Raw genomic sequence first — 27220 nt, 5'->3', positions numbered from 1 at the left:
AGCCTCAACGACAGTGCCCGTCCACCCGCCGAGCCGTTAGACGCTAACGCTCCACCCACTGCGGGGGGCGGGCGGAGGGCTGCAGTTTCCGGCGGCGAATGGCTGGACGGCGCGTGGCGCTCTGGCCGGCCCCGGCGCGTGCTGGCCCACGGAGCTGATGCACGGCGCGTCCGCCCCTCTTCCCTACCGCCCGTGAGGGGGCTGCTCGGGCCCTGCAGGGCATGCTGGGAAGGGAAGTGTTCCCAGAGGGGGAGGGGGAGCCTTGGAATTCTTCGTGCTGCGCCGCCGGCGCAAGAGTCCTTCCCGGAGATTGGCCCGTGCTCTGGAGCCGCCTGTCACTTGGGAGAGTGGGCGGGCCTAGCGGGGCCTCTCGGCGTTTTCATTGGCTGAGGGAGGTTGCGGCTTTCTGGAGGCGTTTCCTCCTGGAGAGTTCGGGCTGCTTTGCTCCCCGCGGTGCGGTGCGTGGCCCGGAAGTGACGCACGGCCCTGGCCGGCGGCCGCCCAGCCCCCGCTTCCTTTCACGCTGTCGGTGGCCGTAGGTGGTCGTGGCCACCGCACCCGGCGGGAGGTGGCGGCGGCCAGTAATGCCCGGGAAACTCCTCTGGGGGGACATCATGGAGCTCGAGGCACCCTTGGAAGAGTCCGAGAGCCAGAAGAAGGAGAGGCAAAAGGTGCGCTGCGGCTGGGCCGCGCCTCCCTCGGGCTGCGCTGGCCTGGGCGGGGAGGGGAGCGGTCCCTGAAGGGGACGACCTGTCAGTACCGGGCGCGAGCTCCCGAGGGAAGGCTTCCCCTGGCCGTGCTCGGCCCTCTGAGGCCCCGGGGACCATCCCCATCGCCACCCTCCCGAACCTAGGCTTCGGCCCGGCTTCCATGACACTTCAGCCCGACGGCGGCCCTTGCGCCTGGATCTATCTCTTCCCAAGAGATGGGCAGACTCGAGCTCCCATCGCCGCGGAATCTGCTCCTTTCCCCTTTCTTCGGCGGGGAGGCCCTTCATTTGGTTTGCCTGGGCCTTCGAAGAACATAATTAAGAAAGATGATGGCTTTGCCTATGTGATGCTTCTCTGTCGCGGTGTCGTGTCTGCAACAGTCTTGGGGAAGGCTACCTAGGTTTACAGTCCTCCATGATTGGGTAATCGAGGCTTAAGGAATAGTGGCACAACCAGGGTTTGGCTGTGATGTAGTTCGTGGGGGTTGTATTATAAATAGCCCTTACTGTCAGTATTTTCAATCCACAGGTATTTATTGAGTCTAATTTGTGCCTGACTCTTTGCTGAGTACCAAGGAGCTTAAGCTAATTAAATATGCAAAACTGGTCCCTGCCCACCAGGAGCCTGTAGAGGAATTTTTAGAGGCTCTACCCCCACCTCCGTCCGAAAAAAAGAAAAGGAAGAAAAAACAAAAATCAAAAAACTCGAAACAATAGAGGATCTTAAGGTGCTAAGAAAATGCACAGGTAAAATTTTTACTGGAGACATTTGACCTGGAGGAAAAAAAGAGTTGAAGAGGATAAAAGTGACTGTGGGAAAGATGAAATCTGATAAAATATTTATTCTGTAGCACGCTAGGGATTAGGGAGGGAGTATCCTTAGGATTTAGCACCAAGGTAAATTCTATATTATAGCCAACCAGTCTTGCTTCCTTCTTCCTTTAATGCCATCTTCCTAATGGGCATTGAACTACCATGCCTGACAAATGCCCAGCATTGAGCTGTATTCCCAACCCCCGTTTTTCTGCTTTTGTCGAATGTACTAAATTTAGGAGTTACATCTTGTCATTTCTAGTTTCAGGGGTTTGAACTTGCCCACATCCATTGCCCACATTTTCACCATTTTTATGTGTGTAACCAGGTGTCATTAAGTGTAGTAGAGGCGTTCTGCTGTCATGACTACCATCCATCTTGTGAACCTTTTTATCTTCCAAAGCTGAAGCTCTTTGCCCCTTAAATAATAACTCCCAAGGCTTTAAATTTTACTACTGTAGGTACCTGGGGTAGATTATACGTCTAATCTCCAAACAATCACTTTAATCTTAGTTCCTCTTCAAAAGATTATTTTCCCTTTCACACCTAAATCTTTATGATGGAGGAGGGTCCTTTATGTGTTACTTTCATTGGTTAATAAAGAAACTGCCTTGGCCCTTTGATAGGACAAAAAATTAGGTAGGCGGAGTAAACAGAACAGGATGCTGGGTAGAAGGCAGTGAGGCAGATGCTATAGCTCTCCTCTCCGAGATGGACGCGGGTTAAGATCCTTCCTGGTCTAGGTAATGTTTGTATTTTCCCAACCATACAGTGCACAATAATCTCATTCCCCTTCAAGGTCTTGCTCCACTGTTATCTTTGTGATTGATTTTTTTTTTAAATGTGTTTCCTTGTAAAGTTAGTTTTTTCTTAATATATCCTGAATATCGCCCAAAGATTCTTGAGGAACATAATGGTGTCTTTGTGTATCCTTACATTTTACTATATTCTTACATGTTGAAAGCTTTCCCTGGCAAATTCTCAAGCAATATCATACTTGTTGATTGCCCTTCATGAAAGAGAACTAGAGATTTGGAAATGGACTGGAATATGAACTAGCATAAATAGAACACTAGGCCAGGTCTGACAAGATGAAGATAATTTTGGGTTGGATATATTGAGATAGGGAATTAATGTTCTTAGAAAGTGAATGAATGTAGAGAAGAGGCAGGAAGTGTGTGTTGAAGGCAAAAAACTTGAGCTTCTGCCGAGGATGAAGAAGAGGAAACCCTGAAGAAGGTTGAGAGCTAAGCACTAAGACATACAGAGCAATGGCAGCAGGAGACAGTATCAGGCCCTGCGGCTCCAGTAGAGTAGCGGAGTTTTCAGCACTTTGGGATCTTACAGGGTTTGTACTTCAAGCTGTCTCATTGACTTGCTCCATCTTCTCCCCAAAGTGCGGGGTCCTGGAGCAATCCAAAGCACAGGACTGCCTCTTTAAGTAATCTTGCTTTTCTATAGGACTTACTACTATTGGGAGCACAGTTAAATTAAAAATCAAATGATGTAGCACTTTTTCTAAAGGCATTTTCACATGTTACCCCGTTTTCTCAACTTTTATGAATGAGAAAATTGTATGCTAAAGCACTTAAATTGTATAGTGGTGAAAGTTTGGTGCTTGTAGTTTTTAGTATAATGAAGTACTGCTATCTAATCTTTTCTGAAGCAAGTGATTTATATATTTACTTGACCAAGGGACTCTGAAGGACTAAATTTCCAAATCATCTTTTGTGGTCTGTAAATATTAAAAAATACTAAAAAAAACAAGAACAAACAAAAAACAGAAAAGCCTCCTCAGTTTGGTATTTAAAGGGAAACAATTTTTTTCTTTTTAATATGTATGGATGGTTTGCCTCTGTGTATGTTTATGTACCAAGTGCATGCGTGTCCTCTGAGGCCACAAGAGGCTGTCATATGCCCTGGAGCTGCTCTGTGGGTGCTGGGAAGTGAACCTGAGTGGAAGAGCAGCCAGTGCTAGTACTCTTAACCCCTCTCTAGTCTTGGTTTTGCATTTAAAAATTGAAGTTACAGAATTGTGCCTTGGTATTGCCTTTTTTGTTACTCTGTTAACCTAAACAGTCTTAATTTTCAGGGTTATAATCCTACGGAAGTATAACAACTGGTTTTATATAAATTATATTGTTTCATTTCTCTTTAATCTATCAGAGTTCAAGGAGAACTATGTCTATATCAAGTACAAAATACCTGTTCCATGCTTTTGGGAGGTGAAGGCAGGAAAATGGTGTTGAAGGCCACCCTGAGCTACATGAGAACATGTCTCAAAGCAGAACACACAATTCAGGGAGGAAGCATGACGTGAAAATAACATAGACTTTCAGGTCAGACAGGGCTACATTCCATTCCGTCCACTTCTACCTGCAGAACCTTTGGCAAACATTTGACCTCTTAAATTCTGCTTCTTCATCTACAAACTGGCAAAGATAATACAGGTTCACCATCCCTTATCCAAAATCATTGGAGCTAGATGTATTTTGAAATAACTGGAAATCATTAGAAGGGTTGGGGACCTGCAGCCTTAATATTAAATGTGAATAGTCATACTGAATGGGATCAATAAAGACTATAAGTAGCTTCACGTTAGTTGTCAAATTTTGCCATCGAATGAATTCAGATCAGATAAGGTTTTGTCTCCATATAAGTTACAAAAACACTTTCGGTTTTCAGAGCTTTATGGATTTCGGAATTTCGGATAAGGGATTATGGACCTGTACTTTCCTGATAGGGTTGTTATGAAGATTTAAACAAGATAAGCCGAAAACATTACACAATGATGGGTAGGTACTCAATACATTTTTTTCCCCTTTTGGAGATGTTAGTTTTTATTTGCATCTTAATTTATAATTTTGAGACTTCATTCTTTTCCTGAGGAGGAACTATTTAACATTCCTAAAAGTCTTAGGATGGGATTAGAAATGTTCTAGAGACCGAGTTTTGGAAAGGCAAGAGGTGGCATGACAAATTGAAGCAGGTAAGATGTAGACCCTGTGTTAACTAACCAGTCTGGATTTCTTGCAGGTAGAGTGTAACTGTAGGTTGAGCTTAGCCAATGGGGAGTCATACTTGAGCTTTAGAGTCCTAAAAGGAGAGCTTGGCACTGTTTCCTTCTTTGTCTGCAGAGTGATAGAAGGAAGTCAAGGCACCATTATGAATCAGATGAGAAAACAGAAACAAGAGAAAATGGTGTTACAGATGAACTGGATGCTGATGCTCCCAAGCCCAAAAAAGCTAAAATAAGAGAGAAGCTAAATGGAGACACCGAAGAAGGACTTAGTAGACTTTCCGATGATTTCTCCCCATCTCATAAGTCAAGAAGAAAAGACGTACCAAACGGAGATGCTGATGTGTATGAGAAAAGGTCAAAGCGAGTGTCATCCTTCGAAAATTCTACTCATAAATCAAGTGATAAAGTGGAGGAGGTACACATAATATTTGCATATGGTGTTGTCTTTAAAATGGAGGCTGACATGATCTTTTAGGTTCATTAGAATTGATTCCATAATATTTCCTGCTTAGTGTCTAATGTTCTTTGTTCTTTTTGTTTGTTTTTTGTTTTTTCAAGACAGGGTTTCCCAGTAGCTATGTATGGAGCTAGTCTTGAAACTCACTCTGTAGACCAAGCTGTTCTCAAACTCACAGAGTTCTGCCTGCCTCTGCCTCCCAAGTACTGGGATTAAAGGTGTGCACTACCACTGCCTGGTGTGTCTAATGTTCTTATTTGAACCAGAGAACCAGTATAACTGAAACCTGAGCCTTTTCCACTTCTGTCCTTGTTTCTTTCATTGTATTGTCTTTTTAGACACACACACATACACACATTTAGTGTGTGTTTAAGTCACTTTTCCTTCTGGTGCATGGTTCTCAAGTTGTTAAGCTTAGCAGCAGGTGCCTTTGACCTGAACCAACTTGCTGCTACCCTACTTCCTATATTTTTTTTTTTTCTTGAGACAGAGTTTCTCTGGATATTAGATTTAGGGAATTAGAGTTGACATGCTTAATATAGACTCTACTCCAAGACCTGCTGTAGTTGTGTTTCTTAATTAGTTTAAGATGGGGTCTCATATAGTAGCCATGTTAGTCTTAAATTTTCCAGGTAGCTGAAGATGATTTTGGACTCTGTCTGTCCTTTTGACTCTGCCTTCCAAGTGCAAGATTACAGGTGTATACCACCATGTAGACTTTTTTTGGTTTTGGAGGCAGGGTCTCACTCAGTAACCCTGGCTTGTCTTGAGTTCAGAGAGATTCACCTGCCTTTGCATCCCATGTGCTGGGATTAAAGGTGCTGGTCCATCATCATGCCCAGCTGTCTGCCATACCATGGCCTTATAACTGCAATACTTAGGATAGTTACTTTCTTTTTAAAAGAGTTCCCCCCCCCACCTCTTCTGAGTGTTTTTTTTTTGTAGGTATATATGTGCACTATGTACATGTCTGATGCCTATGAAGCCATAAGAGTGTGATCTGCATCAAATAGCTTCTCCTCGTTATGCTATCATCTGAACAAGATTGCAGAGGTATATATCATATTCCATTAAAAAATAATGGAGCAGAGAGTGTTTTGTAGGTAAGAGTGTTCTCCTAGAGGACACAGTTTATTTTCAGTGCCCACATTGGACAGCTCACAACTCCCTATTACTCCAGATCTCTAACTCTAGGGCACCTTTCTGGTTTCCTTGGGCACCTGCACACATGTGGTGCACACACAGACACATAAATTTAAACATAGTTTTTTAAAAGGATACAACAGAATGAAAATCTGCTTTTGAAAATATTTTATGCAGTTTGGCATGGTGGTGTATGTCATTAATTCTAACACTTGGGAGGCAGAGGTAGGTGTTTCTTGAGTTTGAGGCCACCCTGGTCTACTTAGCAAGTTTCAGAGCTGCCAGGGTTAGTGAGATTCATATTTGTGTGTATGTGTGAAAAATAAGTATGCTTGCCATTTATGGAAATGTTTGGCTATATACAACTGTAATTCCAGTATTCTTTGAGGTGGATGCAATCAGAATTATGGCCGTCCTTTGCTGCAAAGCATGTTTGAGACCAACCCAAGGGATGTGAAGGACTAGGTGGGAAGCCCCGTCTTTCACTCTAAAAATGAGTAAAAGTCAGTATAAATTTTATTATTTAGAATGTTGGTTTCATTTTTGACAGACTCTAACACGTGAACAAAAGGAAGGAGCCTTCTCTAATTTTTCCATTTCTGAGGAGACTATAAAGCTTCTAAAAGGTACTGTGATTTTTCATGTCATTGAAGATATGTTGCTAATTTTATAAAACTCTGATTCCTTTTCCTACCAAAAGAATTTAAAAAATAGCCCTCTCTTTTTAATTGCAGTTATTTCTACATCATTCTTTTCATTATTCTGACTTGTTTTAACTGTAAGAGTTATCTTTATTTGTCAAACCAGACCATTTTATTCTAATTCCTGTTAGGGGTAGGAATAATTGTAACCATTACTAGGTAGTGTGTCTTTTTTTTTTTTTTTTTTTTTGAGACAGGGTTTCGAGCCTGTCCTGGAACTAGCTCTGTAGACCAGGCTGGTCTCAAACTCACAGAGATCCGCCTGCCTCTGCCTCCCAAGTGCTGGGATTAAAGGCGTGCGTCACCACCGCCCGGCTAGGTAGTGTGTCTTTAGGCAGTCATGGAGGAATAAAGATTGTCATTTTCAAATGAATTTAATTTTTCCTAATGCTAGTCACAATATATTTTAATGAAATCTCATTTTACAGGTCGAGGGGTAACATATCTCTTTCCTATTCAAGTTAAAACCTTTGGTCCTGTATATGAAGGAAAAGATTTAATTGCTCAAGCCCGGACAGGAACAGGAAAGACATTCTCTTTTGCCATACCCTTGATTGAAAGGCTCCAAAGAAATCAAGAAACAATTAAAAAAAGCCGCTCACCAAAGGTAACGGTTATTAAGGGAGTAAAAGCTCTTGATGAAGAGGGACAGAGGAAAAACAATCTTTTGGTTTTGTTTTTTGTTTTTGTTTTTCTTGGTGCTGGAATCAAACAGGGCCTTGTGCATGCTAAGCTCATGCTCTCCCACTGAGCTGTACCCTAAACCCTGAAAAAATTATACTAGACCCAGAGTCAGTCTACACCTTCCCCATAGAGTCATTACCTGTTTTTTCATAAAGTTAAATTTTGATTCCTAAAGTAAAAATTTGTTTTTCACATAGAAAAAGTTCAAGTAAAGCAAAATGACAATAGTTAATAGTACTGTCTCTGAATGTATAGACATCTTCCATAAGTTTTGTGTTACGAAGTCAGTTTACCTTATAGAAATATTTTTATTTAGTATATTTAGTGGCTTTCTCTTTTCATTCCTGACCTTTGCTTACAAATAATGAATTTTCCAATAAGGCATTTACTTAGTAATTCAGTAAAAATTCAATAATATTTCACAGGTTGACTTTTTATGAAGAATATTATACCAATGATATTGCTATTTTGGGGTTCTAGAGATATGGCTTAATTTATTAATAGTAAAATCAATTAACAGTGGGAACTAGTAAAATTCTAGTCTAAAATTTGACATTTTTAGAACCTGTGTGCAGTTTAAGGTTTGTAACAGTGAAGAAGAAAAGTCATCATAATGATTTGAACAGGTATGTTTGTGCTTTCAAATACTCCTAATGTTACATTATAGAAGCAAATTCACATGTATATGGATAGAATATCATAATGGTTTAGGATCAGCTACCATGTCATATTTACTGTATTGGTTTTACAAGATAAGTTGTTTTTCTTCGTTGAATTTAGGGAAAGTTGCAAGAAATGCAGATAGGAAACAGTTACACCCTACCTTAGTCTGTCAGAAGGCTGTTCCTGATAGCACAGTTCCACTACTTCAAGTAGGACCTTGGGCAAGAGTTATAACTTCATTGTCACTCAAGTTCATGTCTGTAGAATTGGGATCTTAATGCCACCTCATCTGTTTTTTATGACTAGTCACAATCACTAATTCATAAAAGCACAAGCACTGACTTTACTGGTTTCTTAAAGTGCAGTGAATACAGTGACTCACCTGATGAGAACTTTTGCTAGACAGTCACGGATAATGTACATTGTCAGCCTATGGATAGATATCTGTATTCTAGGGGAGTAATATAAATTTGAAGGAGAAAGAATAAAGAGGGACAAGGAAGTAATAAAAATGTTTGGGAACCTCATTTGAAAAGTCTCTTATATTTTATTTTTTGTTTGTCTTTTGAGATAGGATCTCATGTAGCCCAGGCTGGGCCTTGAGGTCACTCACTAGTTGAGGATAATCCTTTTGCCTCCCAAATGCTAGGATGGTAAGGGTACATTACCACACCTGTTTTCATGTAAAGCTAAGGAGTGGACACTAGGCTTTGTACATGATAAGCACACACTTTACCAGCTGAACTATTCCCGACCCTGGAAAATAACTTTTGAAATCTAATAAAATATGCTGTAGTAAATATAAGCTGTTCTATTTTTGATATTTGTGTTCTCTGCTCCCATACCCTAGAACTGGGGATTAGATCACCAGTTCCTGCTAGATAATTGTTTTGCCATAACAGTGTGCCCAGCTCTGTCTTTAAGTGCTTATGAAGTTAGTGTTGAGATTCTTACTCTAAATGCATCTTTACAGAAATGTTCTTTCAGGTTGAATTTACATCAGTCTTTAGAAAAGGTGTATTTTTTTTTTTAAACTTCTTGTTCAGGTACTTGTTTTGGCTCCAACAAGGGAACTGGCAAATCAAGTAGCCAAAGATTTCAAAGATATAACTAGAAAACTCAGTGTGGCGTGTTTTTATGGTGGAACATCATATCAAAGCCAAAGTGAGTAAATATATATAATAGTCCAAACTTTATTGATTTTAAGTCTAAAGAAATCATCTAAAACCATATATTTGGTTCTTAACATATTTGTGGTGTTTTTCTCCTCACAGTTAACCACATTCGGAATGGTATTGACATCCTTGTTGGGACCCCAGGGCGTATCAAAGACCACCTGCAAAGTGGCCGTTTGGATCTCTCGAAGCTGCGCCACGTTGTGCTTGACGAAGTAGATCAAATGTTAGATTTAGGTTTCGCTGAACAAGTTGAAGATATTATTCATGAATCCTACAAAACTGGTATGTCCTAGTTGAAATAAGTATATTAGCAGCTGTTCTTTGATTAAAAACTTAGAGATTTTTATTTCATAATTTTTATTACCCTGTTTCTTGGTGTTCTAACAAAATTAAAGTTATTTGGTATCATTTCCCTAAAAAAGCTATAAAAGCATGTTCTGTAATCATTCCATGCAGATTTACTAACTCATTTTATTCATTTCTTGGGTTCTTGTTCTTCTTAAATTCTTTTCTTCCTAGTTCAGTTTTCTTTCTGTTTCATTTTAAAAGTTTAATGGTTGCATTAAGGTTTGTATGTAAAAACTTGTCCCAAGTTTTTATTTTTTCATTTTTTGTTTTGTTTTGAAGTTTGGAATGATTTTTAAAAGCTGGCTACATCATGGGACATTAAGAAAACATTTGAATTCTTTTTGTTTGTTTAAGATTCAGAAGACAATCCTCAGACCTTACTTTTTTCTGCAACTTGCCCACAGTGGGTATACAAAGTTGCAAAAAAATACATGAAATCCAGATATGAACAGGTTGACCTTGTTGGAAAAATGACTCAAAAAGCTGCAACCACTGTGGAAGTAAGTAGCTTTGCCAGCATGTAGATTTTAGCTTTTAATTGGTGTTTGTTTGAAATTTGATGAAGCTAAACTCAAGGGTTAGGGACCTCTTGAAGCCTCACCTCTTTTCCTGCCCCTAGTAAGATACATAGTAGTGCTGGGGAATATAACTTCGTATGTCAGGCTATAAATTCAATTCCCAACTCTCATGTATCAGAAAAAAAGATACATGTGTATTCTGCAGTCTGAACCATCGAGCAAGTAGGATAAATAGGAGTGATGGGTGTGTGAACAAGGAAGGCCTAACTTAAAACCAGCTGTCAAACGTGGCCAAAACTGTTACTGCTGTAGCTGCTGGGGTGATGGTGCATGTGCTGAGGGGACTGAGCCAGGAGTATCTCATTATGTTGACGTCAGCAGAGTCAGCCTGAACTATAGTGTGGCAGTGTGAAGAGCTGTCCCAAAACAGTAACATATCCAAAAAATGAGAAAAGAAAGAAAACAATATGAAGGAGGCGGTTCTTATTAATGAGAGAGTATTTATTACTGAGACCAGTGAAAATGTGGGTAAAGGTACCTTTGGTGAAGTCTGATGATCCGAGTTCCATCTGAATCTAAATAGTCAAAGGAGAGCACTGACTTCTGCAAATTGTCCTCTGACCTCCACACATGCACTATGGTATGCAAAAAGACAAACATACAATAAACAAGGGTAATTAAAGCAAGATTTCTTTGGGGGGGGGTTGTTTGTTTGTTTGTTTTTTGAGACAGGATTTCTCTGTGTAGCCCTAGCTGTCACTCTGTAGACCAGACTGGCCTTAAACTCAGAGATCTGCCTGCCTTTGTCTCCTGCTGAGACTAAAAGTGTGTACCATCACAAATGACAAAATATTACAGAATGCTAAATATAGAATCATACTTTTTTAGGAGCTGGAGAGATGGCTCAGTGATTAAGAGCACTGACTGCTTGCTCTTCCAGAGGACTTGGGTTCAATTCCCAGCACCCACATGGCAGCTCACAACTGTCTGTAATTACAGTTCCGGGGACCCAATACTCATGCAAAACATCTATACACATGAAAATTTTTTTTAAAAAATCATACTAAAAATCATACTAAAAAATCAAAAACATGTAATGCTAAATGAATTCTTTAGTTATTTATAAAGTGTAAGCCCAAAGAAAAAAATATTAACATGATTATTTCTTGAAAAGAGGACACATTAACCGGGCGGTGGTGGTGTACGCCTTTAATCCCAGCACTCGGGAGGCAGAGGCAGGCGGATCTCTGAGTTCGAGGCCAGCCTGGTCTACAAGAGCTAGTTCCAGGACAGGCTCCAAAGCTACAGGGAAACCCTGTCTCAAAAAAGAAAAAGAAAAGAAAAGAGGACACTGCAGTGCTAAATGGTTAGAGGAAGCTTTATATATTGAAGACATTTTCAAACATCTACAGATATTGAATGGCATAACAAATATATACTTATTTTTTAAGGCTTTAAAAAATCCCTGTTCTTATATTTTTCACTCCTACATTTGAAGTTCCAGCCATTATTTCATTTTCATGTGTCAAAGGCTGACCTCAGACTGATTTGTTAGTTGATGATGACCTTTAACATCTGCTCCTGCTGCCTTTATCTCCCAAGTGTTAGGATTATAGGCAAGTGCTACTACACTAGTTTTATTTCATGCGTAGAGTTTTTGCCTGCATTTTTGGCATTGGATTTCCTGGAATTGGAATTAGGTGGTTGTGAGCTACCATGTGGATGCTGGGAACTAAACTCAGGTCCTCTGGTAGAGCAATATGCCCTCTTGACGGCTGAGATTGCTCCCAACTTTGTTTTGTTTTCTTTTTGAGAAAGGGTCTCACTGTGTAAGCCTTGTTCTCGTCTGAAACTTCATTGACCAGGCTGACCTTGAACTCGCTAGTGCTGGGATTGAAGATGTGCACCACCTTCACTCCCAGCTGTTTGTTGAGTCAGTGTCTTGCTTTGTAGCCCAGGCTGCTCCATATCTTGTCATCACAGTTCTTCTAGGTTTTGAAATTACCAGTGTGCTATCATATCATACCTAACTCCCCTCCCTGCCTTGTACTTTTTTTTTGAAAATAAATCAAAATTTCCTGATTTATCTTAGTCTTCATTTTACTGCCATGTACCCCTGTTACTTCACATGTTGGTTAAATTGTGAGTTTGATCTGATTCAGGTTTTCTTTTCTTTTTGTCTTTTTTGAGATAGATGAAGATTTTGTTATAGGTGGTATAATTTTTAGTTTTCTTTGTCCTTTTTGATTTTCTTTGCATGTAGTCTATAATTGTCATATTACATTTATTTTTTAAGACTAAGCCAGGTTTGGTGGTGCTTGCCTTTAATTCCATTGTTGGTGTGTGTATTGTGGGCATAGGCAGGCAGATCTCTGAATAGCTCATTTCAGGCCAGCCAGGGCTAGTTAGTGAGACCTGTGGAAAGCAAAGAAAGGGGGTGGTGGGACTGGAGAGATGGCTCAGAGTTCTTGGGTGGTACATGCACACGGTACACAGACATACAAGCAAAGCATCCACATATATAACATAAAAATAGATAAGTTGTAAAAATAAATAAAATTATATCCAGGTAATAGGGCCAGTGAGCTGATCTAATGGGTAAAGGTGCTTGCAGCCAACCTGATGATGACCTTGATTTGATATTTGATTCCTGGGACTTGCATTGTAGAAAGAGAAGACTGAGTCCCACAAGTTGTCTCTTTAGTTTTATACATATACACCATAGTATGTGTTCATGTGCAAACATGCTTATACTAAAAAAAAAAGATAAGCTGAATAACAAAAATAGACTTAAAATGTAGTATAACCTTTCCAAACATTTTAATGTGTGAAATTTGTAAACATTTAGATAGTTCAGAAGATTTTTATAGTGGATACATTTAGGTATATAAGTTCCCAGCATCTAGATCCTATTACTAATGTTTTATTTTCATTTTTATATTTTAGTTTTGATTTTTGGAGAGACTTGGAACTTGCTATGTAGCTAAGAATTGGTTGAAGTCCTGATCTTTCTGCTTCCCACTCAAATTGCACCCTCCTCTTTATCTGCCTTTGAGGTTGGGTCTGGCTATGTAATACCCTGGTGTGAACTCTGCAATCTCAGTCTCCTAAGTGCTGAGACAGCAGACAGGGAGACTGCACCACACCTGATGTAATGCCTTATTTTCTTCATTACATATCTTCCCATTCCTATATCCATCTGGCTTTTATTTTATTCATTGTTTATGGTGCTGGAGATTTAATTCAGGGCCCTGTCTCATATCTAATTCAGTATCACCTAGTATTATATTCCAGACACATAATACACTTCTATCTTCATCACCCCAAAATTCAGCTTTGAAACTTTATGAATTATTCCCCATTTTGTCCTTCCCTAGTAGACCGTGGCAATAGCTAATCTTCTTTCTCTGTGAATATACCTGTTATGGATATTTCATATGAAAGTAATTATACAATATGATAAATTTTTGTATCTGATCTAAAGCCAAATAATACTTATTTTCATCATCTCCCTTTCACCAGTAGGGATTGTCCCCAGAGCTTGTGTATGTTAGTGAAATGTTCTACCATTCAGTTATATCCCTAGCCCTCCTGTTTGGGTCTCACTCTTAGATTAGGCTAGTCCTGAGGTTACTGGCCAAGTATGTGTTACCATTCCTGGTTAATACAGTGCTGGGGATCTAATTCAGGACTTCATTTATGCTAGGCAAACATGCTGCCAGCTGAGCTTATGTCCTCCGTACCCTTTAAAAAATAATTTTTGAGGACTGGAGAGATGGCTCAGCAGTTAAGAGCATTGCCTGCTCTTCCAAAGGTCCTGAGTTCAATTCCCAGCAACCGCATGGTGGCTCAGAACCATCTGTAATGAGGTCTGGTGTCCTCTTCTGGCCTGCAGGCATATACACAGACAGAATATTGTACACATAATAAATAAATATATATATATATTTGGTTTTTCGAGACAGGGTTTCTCTGTGGTTTTGGAGCCTGTCCTGGAACTAGCTCTTGTAGACCAGGCTGGTCTCGAACTCACAGAGATCCACCTGCCTCTGCCTCCCGAGTGCTGGGATTAAAGGCGTGCGCCACCATCGCCCGGCTAAATAAATATTTTTTAAAGATAATAATTTTTGATGAAACATTTTGCCTTTTTTTTTTTCTTGAAGCATTTGGCTATCCAGTGCCATTGGTCTCAGAGACCAGCAGTTATTGGAGATGTCCTTCAGGTCTACAGTGGATCTGAAGGGAGGGCTATTATCTTCTGTGAGACCAAGAAGAATGTAACTGAAATGGCCATGAATCCACACATAAAGCAGGTAAGCTTCTTTACACTCTTTCTAGATAATGGATCTGTATCAGCATGCAAAAAAATGCACTCTTTGTGGACTAAATTTGATTATTCAAAACAGAGTAATTTGGGAAGATGACAGTAAACGTTGTTACCTATTAAATCATAATAGGTTTGGTTGTTACCAAGCCAGGGGCTTAGGATGGTAAGCAAATAGTATACTACTGAGCCAGCCTCACGGAAGTTAAAAGTTATAGTATGGGGCTAGAAGATGCCACCATGGTTAAAAATACATAATGATCTTTCAGAGGACCCAAGTCCAACTCTTAGCACCCCAACAGGCAGCTCACAATCACCTGTAATTCCAACTCCAAGGGATCTCTCTTTGAGCACCTCTACTCACTTGCACATGCCTAAACACAGACACACCATATACATAAATGAAAGAAAAAAAATCTTAAAACCATAATAAAATGTATTATGTTTGTATGATGTTAGGAGGGAATTCTGTCAGTTTTCATTAGGTTTTTTATTTTTTATATTTTTGGTTTTTCGAGACAGGCTTTTCCTGTATGTCTTTGGCTGCCCTGAAACTAGCTCTTGAAGACCAGGCTGGCCTTGAACTCACAGTGATCGATCCACCTGCCTCTGCCTCCTGAGTGCTGAGATTAAAGGCCTGCGCCACCACTGCCCAGCATCATTAGAATATTTTTAAGATGTTTTGTATGTGTGTGTATGCATACATGTATGCACAGAGGCCAGAGGAGGACACCAAGTATCCTGCTCTATCATGTTCTGCCTTAGTCACTTGAGACGGGGTCTCTCACTAAGCCTATTGCTAGGCCAGCTGCTAGCATTTCTCCAGTGTTCTTCCTGTCACCTGTCTTCACCGAATGCCCCAGAACACTGGTGTTACAGGTATGAACACAGTCATAGCTAGTTTTTCACATTGGCTCTGGGGATTTGAACTCAGGCTTATGTAGTGAGCCATCTCTCCATTCCTTTTTCAAGACATTTAAAATATGGTCTAGAAAATATGAAAGTTGATAGAATCAATTTTAGTTGGTAAGAATTTTGATACTTTAAATTATGTTATAAGAAAGAATTGTAAGCTTGGTGTGGTGAACATGCCAGGTCTCTGAATTCAAGTCCAGACTTGTATTCTGAGCTCCACATGGATGCCATGGCATATGCACTCTCTTCTGCACAAAATAGATGAGTAACTATTAAAAAATGATTTAAGAAACAGAAAAGCAAGCAAGCAATCAACAGAAATGTTGTATTTTATGTATATACACACAAATTAAACCCCTAAATAGTCTTTCTGCATGCCAACTAATAGTAACTTCTGACTAAGTAATGGCTAGAAAATTTTCCCAACATTTAGTAACACTTTACATTCAGAGGAGATGTACATGCTATCAAATACTGCTTTCTGATAAACAACTATAGGAAATGTTTGTTTCAAATAACTAGTAACTAGTTCTGTTGATGGAACAACAACAAACAAAGTGAAAAATCCCACCTTGCTCATGCATAACCAACTTTTCATTGGAATGTTGCTTTTTCTTTAATAGTATTTTTCTGCTCTTCATCTCCTAGACAAGAATGCAAAGTTAGTCTTTTTAAGTAAAAAGCAATTACAATTTGAGGATATGTCACGCTTGCCTCTTTGGCCAGGATCATGCTTCTCGTCTGATTCTTTCCTGTTCATGAAGAATATCCATCTTCATTGCTTTCTAGGATTCAGACCTGCAAAGTTGCTTGGTTGTCAGCATCATCTCTTTTTTAGTCTGCTGCCATCACAGTCACTGTTAAAGATTTTGTTTTTTGGGACTGGAGAGAGATGGTTCAGGTGGCTCAGTGGTTACTGTCACTTCCTGCTTTTGAAGAATACATAACTTTTGTTTCCAGCACTCCTGGCAGCTCACAACTGTAACTCCCAATTTCAGGTGATCTGACCATCTGACCCCCTGGCTTCCAAAGGCATCAGGCATATATGTACGTGGTGTACACACATCCATGCAGGCATTTAGACATACACATAAAATACTTTTTTTTTTGAGACAGGGTTTTTCTTTACAGCCTTGACTATCTTCAGACTCTTTCTGTTGAGCAGACTTGCCTTGAATTTACAGAGATCTGCCTGCCTCTGCCCCTGACTGCTGAGATTAAAGGTGTGCACCACCACTGCCCAGCAAAATACAATTTTTACAAAGGTGTGTGAATGCTTAAGCCAGGCATGGTGGTGCACTTGGGAGACAGAGGCAGGCAGATCTCTGAGTTTGAGGCCAGCCAGGGCCACACAGAGAAACCATATTGAAAAAAAAAACCAAAATAAGTAGATTGAACAAAGAAATAAGGAAGAGGGAGGGGGAGAATGTGTGTGTGTTTGGGGGGGAGGGTTTCCAGATTATTTCCTCCTTCCAAATGTAACTATGTTCATGATAGTGTTCACCTTATTCCCACTTGTTTCAGGAAAACGTTCATGTGTTCTTTCCAGTCCCAACTCTCATCTTTTCACTTTGTTTTAGCAATAGTTTTGTTCAAATATTTGTAGTTTGTTTCCCAAGTAATATTTCTCACCCAGATTCCTTAGCCCTAATGTTTCTTTTTTCAAACATTCTCTTTTTAAAGATTTATTTATTTATTATGTATACAGTGTTCTGCCTGCATGTATGCCTGCATGCCAGAAGTGGGCACCAGATCTCATTATAAATATTCATGAGCCACCATGTGGTTGCTGGGAATTGAACCCTGGTCTTCTGGAAGAGCAGCCAGTGCTCTAACCTCTGAACAATCTCTCCAACCTATCAGTTGATTTCTTAATATTGTCCAGATCTCAACTTCAATGACGCTTTCCCTCAATGTTATAGTCTCCTCTTTGTTACTCTTACATGTAACAGGATGTTTCTTGTCCCGACCATCCAGTCCCAAATAACTGACTCAGAGGCTGAATATAAATTATCAATGCTCAGCCAATAGCTTTGACTTGTTACTAGCTCCTCCAGAGGTCCTGAGTTCAATTCCCAGCAACCACATGGCGGCTCACAACCATCCGCAATGAGATCTGGTACCCTCTTCTGATCTGTAGGCATACATGCAGACAGAATAGTGGATATATAATAAATAAATAATTAAATGAATGAATGAATAAATGAATGAATCAATCAATCATTTTTTTTAAATCACGCATTGTTCTTAAAGATAAAATTGAAAAGTAAAACAAGAAAAGGGCACAGACTGAATGATGTTGGGATACCAAGTTATAGATATGAGATATACACTTATTTTTTTGCTTTTTTTCTAATAGAATGCTCAGTGTTTGCATGGGGACATTGCACAGTCACAGAGAGAAATTACCTTGAAAGGCTTCAGAGAAGGTAGCTTTAAAGTTCTGGTGGCAACCAATGTGGCTGCCCGCGGCTTGGACATTCCTGAGGTTGACTTGGTGATTCAGAGTTCTCCTCCACAGGTAGGAAATGGGGTTTAATTTGAACAATCAGAATATTTTGTAAATGTTACTTTATTTATGAAGTACTGCTTTTGATATGAAAAACATGTCTTTCATTTGTTGTTGATCTTAACCTCTGTTAGGATGGTATTACATTGATACCGCCCTTATAAATAAGTGATTTTATTGTTTTTGTCTGAAGATTAATCAACACAATCATACAAGGAGCCAGAAATGGTGGCACATACTTACAGTCCAGCACTTGGGAGGCAGAGGCTGAAGGGTTACTGCATGTTCCAGGCCAGCCATTGGTACATACCCAGTTCCTGCACAGAACCAAAGAATAATGGCAATAACATCTCATTGAGGAATTTAAAAAAGTTTCATATACAGAACTCTAGTGTATGTGGGTAAATAGCTACTTTTTAAATAGTTGCTTTTTAAATTTTAATCTTTTAAAATTAAAATATAATCACATCATTTCTACCTTCCCTCTTCTTCCCCCAATCCCTCCAAGATACTCCCATTGTGTTCTCAGATTCATAGCCTCTTTTTGTGCACACACACATAAACTCATATTCCTAAATATATAAATAGAATCTTCTCAGTCCTTACGTTACTCTTATGTCTATGATTTCAGGACTGACCTCTCGGTATCAGATAACCAACTAGAGGGTTCTTCCCTGAGGAAGACTATTTTTCTTTGTGTTCCTTAGGTGCCTATAGTTTCTTGTCTAGGATGGGAGCCCTGTGAGATTTCCTCTCTTTTTGTCATGTCTGTTGAGGTTGTCCTTGTTCAGATTTGGATTAATAGCTTTTAAATTGTCTTTTTATTTCAGAATTCTAGGATATAAATTACTCATGATGTTGTAAAGTACAGAAGAATTGAATGTATTTTTGCATTTTTTGAGAAATGGTCTCAGACCAGGCAGAACTGGAGCTCTTTTTAATACAAGGCTGGCCTTGAACTTGATGCTCAGCAGCCTCCTAAGTATTGGGATTATAGGCCTGGACTACCATGCCTAATCTCTTTGGTGTTTCCTAGACTTGGGTCAGCCTTCTGAGTACTGATTACAGATGTGCATCATGGCTGGCTTACTTGTCAAGTTTATAAAATGAATTTTCTTTTTTCTTCTAAGGATGTTGAATCCTATATCCATCGCTCTGGACGCACAGGTAGAGCTGGCCGGACGGGAATTTGTGTATGCTTTTATCAGCCAAGAGAAAGAGGACAGCTGAGATATGTGGAACAGAAAGCAGTGAGTAAAGTGAAATTGTCTCAATTGTCTTACCTAATGGTGCCAGAGAAGAGAGTTTTTATGCTTGTTCTCACAAACACACCTACCCAGTATTCCTCACCTTAAGCTACATTTGGATGTCAAGCGTGTGGAGAGCTAAATTTGTATTAGTTATAAGACTTTGTTTTATACAGCTTTTATTGTGAAGCCAGAAGACCTGACATGCTCCTTTTTTCTTGGAATTTCTCCCTTGATACTAAAGTTGAAAATGTGTTAATGGTTCCAGTATCATTTAAGCATTGTGAATGGGTAACTGACTCTCACTTGGCATTGCTATTTTAGTTAGGTTCATAATACAATAACCAGTTTCATTAAAAATGCATTTTTATGGCCTGTATTTTCTTTTAGTTTTTCACATTTTACCGACTACCTTTATGCTTATTTCCATATACTAATATTTTATAAAATTAAAGTGATAAGAAAAATGTTGATAGGTTAAAATGACATCTTTTTCTCTTTTTGAATAGCCTTTATTTTCCAAGTGAAATTCCATGATTTAACTAAGGGACAATTTTTTAACTTTTTTTTTTGTTGTTGTTGTTTTCTTTTTGGAATTGATTATAGATGATTTGTTAGAAAAAGCAATTTTTTTTTCATCTGCTAGGGCTTGGAAATCTTTTAGTCCAAGAAATGGAAATTCAACAAACTATATTAATTTAGAAATTAACTATGACGACTTCCTTTTTCTTTAATGTAATTCTTTCATTTTCAGGGAATTACTTTTAAACGTGTAGGTGTTCCTTCTACAATGGATTTAGTTAAATCTAAAAGCATGGATGCCATCAGGTATGCTTTCCGACCTTGCTGAGTAATTTCTCTTCTGTATTAGGCTGTTCATCTTTAAGCTCTCCTAGTTCAATATGAGAAAATTTTAGTCAAGGGTTTTGCCAGAAGACATTTAGTTACATTATTGTATGAAAATGTTACTCTTTCTTTTCCAATGATGATCTTGCCTTTACTTTTTGCCCTGTATATTGACCAAGAACATTTACTATTTTTAAACCATAGGTCTCTGGCCTCTGTTTCTTATGCTGCTGTTGATTTTTTCCGACCATCAGCTCAAAGACTGATAGAAGAGAAAGGGGCAGTGGATGCATTGGCTGCAGCATTAGCTCACATTTCTGGTGCATCAAGTTTTGAACCACGATCTTTGATCACCTCTGACAAGGTAGAAAAGTGTGTGGAAGTGTATATTTGGCTAGAGAAGGTTAAGATACTGTTGAGATACTGCATTTGATTCCTTCAATAGATTAAGGTTTCGTTGCTGTTTTTTTTTTTTTGTTGTTGTTGTTCCTTTTTTCTCTCTAGAAAAATCTTTCTCTTCTCATCTTGTATATACGCTTGCAATCCCAGCACTCAGGAGGAAAGACTAGTACAATAAACAGCATTTACCGTCCATCATCTTAATTCAACAACTGTTAATACTGTGTAACATATGCTTTATATTCATATGGACTTTTTTCCTTTTGTAAACTAAAAGTTGAAACATGAAGACACCATTCCTAAATGTTTCAACTTGTATCTTCTAAAAATAATGATATTCTACTTTATGACAGTATCACAGTCGAATTTGCTTACAAAGATGGTTCTATATCAGTCTTCTGATATCTGTATTTAGATTTGCTTCTGCCCATACAAAACATAGCTCTCACTCCAAAAGGAGTATGAGATAGTTTTATTTTCAGCTATATGTGAGTTACCATAAATTTGGATTTAGGTGACTGGAGGATGTGTGCCACTGTGGAAGTGCTTATGTGTGCTTTCATAGTTGGAGAACTAAAAGTCATTAATTGGAGAATTTGCTACATACACTGATGTGGACATCAGGTAGGCAGGTTACAGCCAGGTGGGAAAAATCTCTTTTAGATCTTTTTTTTAAAAATATTTATTTATTATGTATACAATATTCTGTCTGTGTGTATGCCTGCAGGCCAGAAGAGGACACCAGACCCCATTACAGATGGTTGTGAGCCACCATGTGGTTGCTGGGAATTAAACTCAGGACCTTTGGAAGAGCAGGCAATGCTCTTAACCACTGAGCCATCTCTCCAGCCCTCTCTTAGATATTAAATGTTACTTGATATCATTCCTAGCTTTTGGTAGAAGGTATTGGTCTGCTAAGATTGATTTTCTTTTGTTTTACCTGACAGTACCTAGAGGATCCCTAAAAACTCAATAGATACTTTATAAAATAATATTTAGCCAGGAATAATGGCATGACTGTAATTTCAGTATCCAGGGGGCTGCTAGCTTGGGCTACATACACAGCTAAACTTGTCTCAAAACCAAACAAGCCAGAAGTGGTAGCTCATGTTTGTAATCCCAGCACTCAGGAAGCAGACAGTAGACTGAATTTTGAGACTACCCTGGTAGACATAAAAGTTTTAGACTAACCAGGGCTACATACTGAAAATCTGTCTAAAAAATAACCCCATGGATATTTGTGTGCCACTGGCTGGCCTAAAACTCACAGAGATTTCCTGTTTAGGCATGCACCAACACACACCAACCTATGTATTTTATTTTGGAAGACAAGGTCTTGCTATTTATCCCAGGTTTGCCTTGAAGTCTCAACAATTCTTCTGCTTCAGTCTCTCAAATAAAAAAAATTTTAAAACTTACTTTTAAAAGAAAATGTTAAGGTACTTCATAACATCACTTACCGCTAATTCTTGTTCCATAAAAGAATTCTTTGGCCACACTGCAATCACATTTGGGAAGCAGAGGCAGGAGAATGTTGCAAATCTGAGGCCAATCTAACCAAGAATCTTTTAGTAGATAGATCATCTAGCTTTTAATTAAATATCTTGGCAACAATGTACAAATGGCGGGGGGGGGGGGTGGTGGCGCACGTCTTTAATCCCAGCACTCGGGAGGCAGAGGCAGGTGGATCTCTGTGAGTTTGAGACCAGCCTGGACTACAGAGCTAGTACCAGGATGCCCACCAAAGTTACAACAAAACCCTGACACGAAAAAAAACCAAAAACCAATGTACAAATGGCTTGAAATTCCTCTTATGAATAGACCATATTTGATATCTTAATTTTTTTTTTAAATTTTATTTTATGTCTAAGAGTCTTTACCTGAATGTTTGTATATGCACTGTGTGCATGCAGTGCCTTCAAAGCCAGAAGAGGGCAGCACATTTGGGACTGTATTTACCACTGGCTGGTTGTTAGCCACCTTCTGGGTACTAGGATTTGAACAGGGTCCTCTGAGCCATCTCTCCAGCCCGCAACCTGGTGTCTCTAGCTCTGAAGTCTTCATCGTGAATGTCCCATAATGTGTGTCCTACAGAGTATTCTGCTTGCTGCCTGTGTGACTTCATTTTTTATCACTCTCTGCATTTCTCTGGCTGTCTGAATCTGTTTGATTTTACTTCTACATTAACTCACTTCTGCAAAGACCTTTAGGCTTACTCATCTTCTCAGCCCCTTCCTCTTAGGCTGTGTGGCTTCCTCCTTTATTTTGACCTCTGCTTAAATACCATCATACTGGAGAAATCATTGATCACTCTGGTCCTCTCTTCACTTTTTTACATTCTTTATGATATGTATCACTGGTATTTTATATCCTTTGTTACTATTTCCACTCCACCCCCACCACAAGAAAGCTAAGTCCGTGAGAGAAAAACGTTTGTTTGTTTGTTATTAAATCTCTAGCCCTTAGCAAGGTCTAGGGAACAGGATAGGAGGTAGTTATTAAGTATGTGCTAAGTAAAACATTGTGTTTCATGATGGTTCTTTTGCTGTCCAATGCCGCTTCATGGACACCTATTTATTTATTTGTGGTTGTCCTCCAGAAATTTGGAGATTTTGATGTCTGTTTTTGTTTTTCACTGTTAAGTAACTGAATTTTAATGTTTCTTTATTCCTCACTACTTTTTCCCAACTCTTTCTGTGATGCTGTGGCCTAATTGTGTCTCATAACACATAGAGCATAGCCTCTGTGTGGTCTGTAAGAGCAGTGCACAGCACACGATGCTTTCAGTGATGTGTGCACAGCCTTCTAGTACTGTTTGAGAGAAGTGAGTTTTTAGTAGCCATGTTACATGTAGGCACACTGCATGGGATCTGCATAGTTAAATCAGGAAGGATCATAGAGTTCAAGCTTCATTGTCCTCTGCTGAATTTTTCCCAAGCCTAATAGGACTTTTATTTCTAAAGGGGTTTGTGACCATGACTCTGGAAAGCCCAGAAGAAATACAGGATGTCAGCTGTGCTTGGAAAGAGCTTAACAGAAAGCTGAGTAGTTCTGCTGTGTCTCAAGTCACCAGAATGTGCCTCCTAAAAGGAAATATGGTAGGTTTCTCTAGATTCAATTCTAGAAGCATTCTAGTCAGTTACTGATAATATTCACAAAGACTTCAAAGATTTGGGATTATATAAATGGTATCTTCCTTCAGAGTTGTCATTCTGTCTTGTTTGACTAATACCTCACTTGTTGTTGTTATTATTTGAGACAGGATATTCCTATGTAGCCCAGGCTGGCATTGGACTCAGGGTTCTCCCTGTGTTGGGATTGTAAGCAGATGACAGTACACCTGCCTAAGATTTGAGTGATCTAAGTCTCTGCAGTGGTTTACTTAATACATGTAGCTATATGTGTTTAGAGTACTTTCTGTGTAACAGTTGGACAGCTCTTAAAATTTAGAGAATGTGGACTATTTTTGTTGTTGTCTGCTATTGGCTGCTAGTGTGAGGGTCTTTTCTTTTGAGACAGTATTTTATAGTAGCCCAGGACAGCCTTGAACTGTTGCTCTTCTTCATTCTACTTTCCAAGGACTGAGGTTACAGGCCTGTGCCTGAGTAAATTACTGTGAAGCTTTTTGTTTGTTATTGTTTTTTTTTTAAGATTTATTTATTTATTATGGATACAGTGGTCTATCTGCATGGATGCCACCAGACCAGAAGAGGGCACCAGATCTCATTATAGATGGTTGCTGGGAATTGAACTCAGGACCTTTGGAAGAACAGGCAGTGCTCTTAACCTCTGAGCCATCTCTCCAGCCCTGTTATTGTTTTTTGATACAGGGTCTCTTTGATACAGTCCTGGAACTGACTATGTAGACCAGGCTGCCTCTCAGACTTCTATCTGCCTCTGCCTCCATATTGCACCATAACATTCAGTTTAAAGCTTAATCTTAGGAATTGACTTCTTTTAGTGTTTGAGATAAAATAACTCAGATTGTTTATTTTACATTACTACATAGATTAAGTTCGCGAATCTCAGTGAGTTCTAGGTCAGCCAGGTCTTCAGAGTTAGTTCTAGGACAGCAAAGACTACACAAAGACCTTGTCTCAGCCGGTCGTGGTGGACGCCTTAAATCCCAGCGCTCAGGAAGCAGAGGCAGGTGGATCTCTGAGTTGGACAACAGCTTGGTTTACAGAGCTAGTTCAAGGACAGACTTCAAAGCTACAGAGAAACCATCTCAAAACAAACAAACAAAAAATCTTAAGTCTTTTGCAGTGCTAGGGTTTGACCCACTTACTTGCATGTGATAAGCAAGTACTATACCTCAGACCTGTGTTCCCAGCTTCTAATGTTTTAAAGAACTTTATTAAAAGAACCATTTTCTTTCTTTTTTTTTTAAAAAAAAGATTTATTAATTATGTATACAGCGTTCTGCCTGCATGTACACCTGCAGGCCAGAAGAGGGCACCAGGTATCATTACAGATGGTTGTGAGCCACCATGTGGTTGCTGGGAATTGAACTCAGGACCTCTGGAAGAGCAGCCAGTGCTCTTAACTTCTGAGCCATCTCTTCAGCCCTAAAAGAACCATTTTCTTTCTGTCTTTTTTCTTCAAGGATGTGTAGTTCTGACTGTCCTGGAACTAGCAGTCCACCAGCCTCTGCCTCTTAAGTGCTGGGATTAAAGGCTTGTGCCACCACTGCCAGCTAAAAGGACCGTTTTCTAAGGGACACGGGATATTTATAGTTATCTACAAAAAATATTCTAGGTACTTCAGAGTCTTATTAGTTATACTTGGTTCTATCTGAGATCAGAAACTATAGTAAGAACTACAGATCATCTGTGCTTATGTGTCACCTACTTTGATCTTGTAAACAGTCATGGAAAACATGTTTTAAAAGCAAAATGCAACAGATATTAATTAGTAACAATTAACTCATCTATCTAAATAAAAATCTTTTTATTTTTCTTCTAGGGTGTTTGCTTTGATGTTCCTACAAATGAGTCAGAAAGATTACAGGTATTATCTTTTAAATAACTGAGTATGTTTCTTTAAAAGATTGTTTTGAAAAGCCAAAAAAAATTGTTTGAGCCTGGTCTACAGAGCTAGTTCCAGGACAGGCTCCAAAGCCACAGAGAAACCCTGTCTCGAAAAACCAAAAAAAAAAAAAAAAAAAAAATTGTTTGAGTCATTTATCATGCCTAAATCAATTAAGAAAGTCCTTAAGCCAGGCGGTGATGGCACATGCCTTTAATCCAAGCACTTGGGAAGCAAAGACAGGCAAATATGAATTTGGTGCTAGCCTGGTCTATAGAGCAAGTTTCAGGACAGGCTCCAGAGCTACAGAGAAACCCTGTTTTGGGAAAAAAGAAAAGAAATATTGCCTGTCCCATAATTAATTTTTTTAAAATTTATTTATGACATATACAACATTCTGCCTCCATGTATCCCTGTAAGTCAGAAGAGGGCACCAGATCTCATTATAGATAGCTATGAGACACCATGTGATTGCGTGCTGGGATTAAAAATGTGCACTACAACTGCCTGGCTTTGTTTCTGGGTTTTAGTTTGCGTTTCTGTTAATCCTGTATATTCCTTTAACAGGCAGAATGGCATGACTCAGACTGGATACTCTCAGTGCCAGCCAAATTACCTGAAATTGAAGAATATTATGATGGAAACACATCTTCCAATCCCAGACAGAGGGGAGGCTGGTCAGGTGGCAGGTCAGGCCGTTCAGGCCGATCTGGTGGTCGATCTGGTGGCCGATCAGGTAGACAGAGTCGACAGGGGAGTCGGTCAGGAAGTCGGCAAGATGGTAGAAGACGAAATGGGAACAGAAATCGCTCAAGAAGTGGGGGCCATAAACGGAGTTTTGACTAAGTATTTGATAGTTAATCTTCCAGTGTGAGCTTGCCTATTTCTGTCTAATCATGTATATTATTCACCAAAAATTAGGTCATCATAGTTGAGGTATTTGTCTGTAATTTGCAAAGAAGTTGGTCGTATTTTTTTAAAAAGTATTTCACAAGAATGGTTGTAAACAAATCTACTTATCCAGCTATACCTTTGAATTAAAAAAAACCCCTTTTATTGGTCTGTTTTCATTCTGTGTTCAGAATTTTCTCAGTGTAATTATTTTAAAATATCTTCTACGATGTGGTAATCTTTTATTTTCAGACATGATTTCTCTGTGTAGCCCTGGATATCCTGGAACTCACTCTATAGACCAAGCTGGCCTAGAACTCAGATCTGCCTGCCTCTGCCTCCCGAGTGCTATGATTAATGTTAGGTCATACATCCATGGGTCATGCGGTAAGACAAAGCCTTTTCTACATTAAGGGTTGTTAACTGTTGACATGTCTGGTGAAATGTACCGGCTTAACTTAATACACAGATTTAGGTAGATAGGTATGAAAGCAATATACACTCCCTAATTTATCAATCATTTATTGAATGTCTGTATATCTACTCTGGCAATCACTAGGGCACACATTTATAAATAGGGATAGTTGTTAGTTTTATAAAACTCACTGTCTAGCAATCAGCCAGTTATAGACATGAATGAATAAAGACTAAAACTAAACCAGGTGTGGAATGCATAGGACTGTGGTGTACCTATGCAATTTGAAGATTCAGGAAGTCTTTTTAGAAGAAAATCTGACCCATCACCTGTATGTGTGTATATATAAACACATGTATAAAGAGAGAAAGTAGTTTTGTGGTTTTTTTTTTTAAAGTTATTTTTGTTTT

General features: G+C 39.2%; 1 protein-coding gene across 1 annotated transcript; it reads left to right on the top strand.

The window, feature by feature from the left end:
• The first annotated feature begins 487 nt into the window (after positions 1-487).
• On the top strand, positions 488-26572 carry Ddx50 (DExD-box helicase 50). The gene is made up of 15 exons (XM_005360111.2): positions 488-671; positions 4660-4959; positions 6695-6770; positions 7274-7452; positions 9239-9356; positions 9467-9652; positions 10073-10218; positions 14400-14549; positions 17835-17996; positions 19115-19234; positions 19986-20059; positions 20282-20441; positions 23440-23574; positions 25442-25486; positions 26072-26572. Exons 1-15 carry the CDS (start codon positions 585-587, stop codon positions 26348-26350), a joined length of 2217 nt encoding a protein of 738 aa, XP_005360168.1. The 5' UTR covers positions 488-584; the 3' UTR covers positions 26351-26572.
• The last annotated feature ends 648 nt before the right edge of the window (positions 26573-27220 follow it).

This window comes from Microtus ochrogaster, linkage group LG2 (assembly GCF_000317375.1).
Source record: "Microtus ochrogaster isolate Prairie Vole_2 linkage group LG2, MicOch1.0, whole genome shotgun sequence".
Lineage (NCBI taxonomy): Eukaryota > Metazoa > Chordata > Mammalia > Rodentia > Cricetidae > Microtus > Microtus ochrogaster.
Note: the sequence above shows the minus strand (reverse complement) of the source record. Positions and strands in the feature narration are given on the sequence as shown.

Excerpts from the sequence above, each read along its gene's own strand:
- Ddx50 (XM_005360111.2), top strand. The coding sequence starts at position 585 with ATGCCCGGGAAACTCCTCTGGGGGGACATCATGGAGCTCGAGGCACCC. Across the intron at positions 9,653-10,072 it reads TCATGAATCCTACAAAACTG|ATTCAGAAGACAATCCTCAG; the intron begins GTATGTCCTAGT and ends TGTTTGTTTAAG. Across the intron at positions 19,235-19,985 it reads GATATGTGGAACAGAAAGCA|GGAATTACTTTTAAACGTGT; the intron begins GTGAGTAAAGTG and ends TTTCATTTTCAG.